Source organism: Magnolia sinica, chromosome 16, assembly GCF_029962835.1.
Source record: "Magnolia sinica isolate HGM2019 chromosome 16, MsV1, whole genome shotgun sequence".
Taxonomy (NCBI): Eukaryota; Viridiplantae; Streptophyta; class Magnoliopsida; order Magnoliales; family Magnoliaceae; genus Magnolia; species Magnolia sinica.
This window is the reverse complement of record NC_080588.1, coordinates 65,022,347-65,026,772: the sequence shown is the minus strand read 5'-3', so window position 1 is coordinate 65,026,772 and position 4,426 is coordinate 65,022,347. Positions and strand designations below refer to the sequence as shown.

General features: G+C 43.6%; 1 protein-coding gene across 1 annotated transcript; it reads right to left on the bottom strand.

The window, feature by feature from the left end:
* Positions 1 to 264: 264 nt before the first annotated feature.
* On the bottom strand, positions 265 to 2,321 carry LOC131229413 (protein DETOXIFICATION 48). The gene is made up of 2 exons (XM_058225371.1): positions 2,085 to 2,321; positions 265 to 1,931 (listed from the first exon to the last, which is right to left on the bottom strand). Exons 1-2 carry the CDS (start codon positions 2,205 to 2,207, stop codon positions 453 to 455), a joined length of 1,602 nt encoding a protein of 533 aa, XP_058081354.1. The 5' UTR covers positions 2,208 to 2,321; the 3' UTR covers positions 265 to 452.
* Positions 2,322 to 4,426: the final 2,105 nt, after the last annotated feature.

Below are 4,426 nucleotides of genomic sequence, written 5' to 3'. Positions count from 1 at the left end.
ATGGAAGATCCCCTCTCCACCCATTAAACAATCCAGAATTGCAATTTCTTTCATATTCTTCTGTTTCTCTATCTCTCCCTCGTTAAAAAAGAAAAGAATACCAAACAACCAACATAAAGTGAACGGAATTAGATAATTACCTATAGTGCGTACACTATCTTTTAATATCATGAAACAAGAAAAAGAAGAACAAGAATATAAGCGACCTCTCTCTCTCTCTCTCTCTCACACACACACACAATTAGAAAAGAAAACCAAAAAAGCAATACAAAGAGAACTAAATAGATATATTGTTACTATCTTTTTAATATCATGAAACAAAGCAAAAGAAGAAGGAAAAAACAAAGTAAGACAACTCCCGTCAATACAACTCATGGAGTCCAATTAATAGTATATTAACATCAGCTCTTTTAAATAGAAGAAAGGAAGAAAGAAAGAAAGAGAAAATAATGTCATTCATTTACAATAGGAGATGGAATTAAGGGATCTGTTTCTAGTGAAATTGGCTTCACTGATCCATCATTAATGCACAAAATCTCCTCCAAATTAGCTACCTTGTTAGCTTCCTTAGGTGTAGAAGAACCATTTGAAGTTTGTGTAAGTTCTTTAGCTCTCTCTACCTGGGCCATCCAATCTGTCTGGCCTAGCACATACAACATGAGGATGGCGCACGATGCCTGGGCTGCAAGTAGACCCAACCACAGCCCAGCAAAGCCCATTCTAGCGATGAAGCCTGTGAGAATCGCCACAGGCATTCCCACCAAGTAAAATGATCCCAAATTGATGTTGGCTCCTATGGTGGGCCGCGCGCTGCCACGCAGCACTCCGCAGCCTGTTGTCTGTGGGCAGTTCCCTAGCTCGCAGAGCCCCACGATGGGCAGCGCCACAGCCGTGAGCTCCAGTATCTCAGAGTCCATCGTGAAAAACCGTCCCCACCTGTGCCGCATCAGCACAGCGAACAACATTGCGACCAGGCCCAGCGCAATGGCACACGCCATGGATACAATCGTAGCAATGCGGGCCTTAGCAGGGCGGTTCGCACCCAGCTCATTGCCAACCCTTGTTGACACGCCCAAGCTCAAGGCCGATGGGAAGACGTAGACGAGTGAAGTTGTTTGGATCAAGATTCCCATCGAAGCGATTGTGGCCTTTGGATTCGCAAGTAGGCCACACAACATTATCATGAATTCATACCACCACCATTCTAAGCACACAGACACACATGTTGGCACAGCAAGCCCAAGCAAAGACGACCACCCTCTGAGGCATTCCATGCTCGGCGACACCCATGATTGCTTGTACACGCCAGAGAAGTACACGAAGATGAACAAGCATAGGACCAGATTGAGGTTAGTCCACACCATTGCGATGGCCACACCAGCAATTCCCATCTTGAAATGCACCACCAGGAGGAAATTCAGTGGGACATGGAAGACCACCGAGACCGCCGAGCAGTATGTCACTGGCAATGTTATGTTTTGGGTCCTTAGATAGATCCGTAGCGGATGGAGGATCGATAAGAATAACAAGTCGGGGATGGAAAACATGATGAACACGTGGGCCACCGACAAGATCTGCTCATCTTGGCCACACCATGTGAGAATTCTCTTCATGTTGAGCCACATGATTGATATAGGCACTGAAGCAGACAGTAGAAGAAGCACTGTTCTTTGTAGTGTTAGGCCAAGGAGCTTCCACTGCTTTGCGCCGAATGCCTGACCGCATATGGGTTCCATCCCCATCGCCAGGCCGGAGATGACGGAATATCCGGTAATGTTGGCGAAGCCGATTGAGAGCGACCCACCTGCAAGCTCGAGCTCGCCAAGGTACCCGAGGAAGAGCATGGAGATCATGGCCCTTGAATATATAAGTAGGCCAGTTAGAGCTGTGGGGCCAGAGATCTTACCAATGGCTCTTATTTCCTCAATGACCTGAATGCAAAGACGATATACCAATGAGATATGAAACTAAATAAAAAGCTAAAGCAAAGGCAATTGAGTGACTACACATATCCACAGTGTATGTTCTTGGATAATGGCTATTTGGGTGATGTATGCGTGCATGCATTCATGCATGGTATTTACCTCAGAGGGAGTGGGCCATCTATGGAGCTCATGGGGGTCATGATCCATGGTCTTGTTAGAATTTAGGATGTGAGTTTTCTTCGGAGGGAGGAAAGGGGAGGAAGATGGTGTTGGGTTGCACATGTCTGCTACAACTAACTAAACTTGAATTTTCATAAGCTTGAAGGTGTCCTTGTTTTGGAGATGTGTTTGGGTGTTTTTACCTTGCTTTTCTTTCAATGTAGGAAGGGTAGGGAAGGAGCCTCTATATATATACAAGGAGGGATAGGGTCCCTTTTGTTGGAACAGGTGTCAAAAACCCAAGGAGTGCATGTATACAAAAGTGGGCTAATGGGTTGCTCCCCTTGTAGGCCCCACTCTCTCTCTCTCTCGTATGTTTAGCTTGCCCATCTTTGATTCTCCTTCTTTGTTCAACCCGACTGTCAGAGACATGGATAGATTTGGACAGGTTTTTGGCATTGATGACCCTAAAAAGAAAGGGCATCAGCTGTGCTAGTGAAGCTCTCAGATCCTTATCTGATAAGGCATGTGAAAAAAACTCCTCGCATGATTGGTGGGCTTAATGTTTTTAGCTGCCAAAAACCATTTTTGTCTTGGAAGGATCATGTTGGTCTTTTGGGGCACTTCTCTTGAGCGACCCTTGTCTTCCGAGCTTGTTTGGATGCACCCCAATTTGAGAATGATATGGAATGAAATCGCGTCGGACGCGTTTGGCATGTCCCGTGCAGGAATATGGACGGTGGAATGGGCCCAAAATGGGAATGGGATAGTAATAGGGCAGCCCGGAAATCGTTTCTAGCCGTTGATGATCAGTTTGGCCCACATTCCTATAGTGATCCAAAAATCAAATCCATGGTCATGACCACCCAGCTCGCCGCCTGGATTTTGATAGCGCATACGGCAATTCGACCTTGTGGAATGAACCTGTCACAGTGAGCTTGTCAATGTGGGTGTCTACCATGCTAGTCCGCCCACGCCCACGCCCACGCCCACGCGCAAGCATGTTCTCATGCCTAAAAGTATGTAGCTTGCAATTCATGATGTCAGGCCCATTTGTGTATAGATCCGTAAGGGATCCAAAGACGGCTTCAGCGGGCATTGTAGGGTGGGTCCCACAGGTAGATAATCTTGTTTTAGGCCCCATCTAGCCCTCTTTTGTTTTTTCCTGGATTGCCACAAAATGGTCTCATGGGGCTCTCTATGGTGGGCCATTTCTTTTTATTTTTTATTTTTATTTTTTAAGACAAAAGGAGGCTTGATTTGTGCTCCATCAATGGGGTTGTGTTATCATGTCTAAATGGCTACAAAACCCACGTTTTCATAGCTTCTCTTTGGTGGGGTTTTTGCTAGGTTTGGTGGGACTACTCTTCCTTTAGAGTCCACCTTGTCATTTCCTCTTCATTTTCAAAAGCTTGGCTTTTCAGTCCTTCCATAATGCAATCTGATTTGGAAAGAGTTTTAGGCGTCAAGCTACATCTTTGCTCATGTGGGTTTTTGACCCCATGTCATCAGTGTTTATCGTGTCACAAAAGTCATGTATTTCTCTATGGGCCCGCCTCACGTGAATTGGGTAGTTTTGTAAGGGTTTAAGGTGTCAAAAACAAGCAATTTTTCCTGCTGTTGAAAGTGTCAAGATTGGATATTTTTATGCAGGGTTTAAAGTGTCCAGATTGGGTTTTCCTCTACTACTTCCCTTCATGAATTGGGTATTTTTGGAAGGGTTTTGAAGTATCAAAAAACAAGCTTTTTTTGTGTAGGATTTAAAGTGTCAATGATGTTGGATTTTTCTCTACAAGCCCCTCTCATATGAACTGAGCATTTTAGCAATTGTTTTAAGTGTCATAAACAAGCATTCTTTATGTAGGGTTTAAAGCGTCAAAATTAGTTTTCCTCCGCAACCTCTTCTCTTATGAAATGGGTGTGTTTTTGCAAGGGTTTAACAAAACAAGCATTTTTAAAATATATATATATATATATTGTGTAGGGTTTAAAGTGTCAAGACTGGATACTTTTCTGTATTGTCTAGAGTATCAAGCTTGCATACTTTTATCTAGGGTTTAAAGTGTCAAGATTGGATTTTTTTATCCCCCCTCAAAACCACCCCCAATATGAATTGGGTATTTTCACATGGGCTTAAAGTGCCAAAAACAAACATTTTATTTTCTGCAGGGTTTAAAGTGTCAAGACTAGATATTGTATAGGGTTTAAAGTGTCAAAATTGAATTTTTCTTGACAAACCCCCTCCCACTTGAATTGGGTATTTTTTCAATAGTATGAACCGTAAAAAATATGAATGTTTTGTGTAGGGTTTAAAGTGTCAAGACTGGATATTGTGTAAGGCT

Bases quoted from the DNA above. Each gene is read 5' to 3' on its own strand.
- LOC131229413 (XM_058225371.1), bottom strand. From the start codon at position 2,207: ATGTGCAACCCAACACCATCTTCCTCCCCTTTCCTCCCTCCGAAGAAA. The intron at 1,932-2,084 runs GTAAATACCATG...CTTTGCATTCAG, and splicing joins GATGGCCCACTCCCTCTGAG to GTCATTGAGGAAATAAGAGC.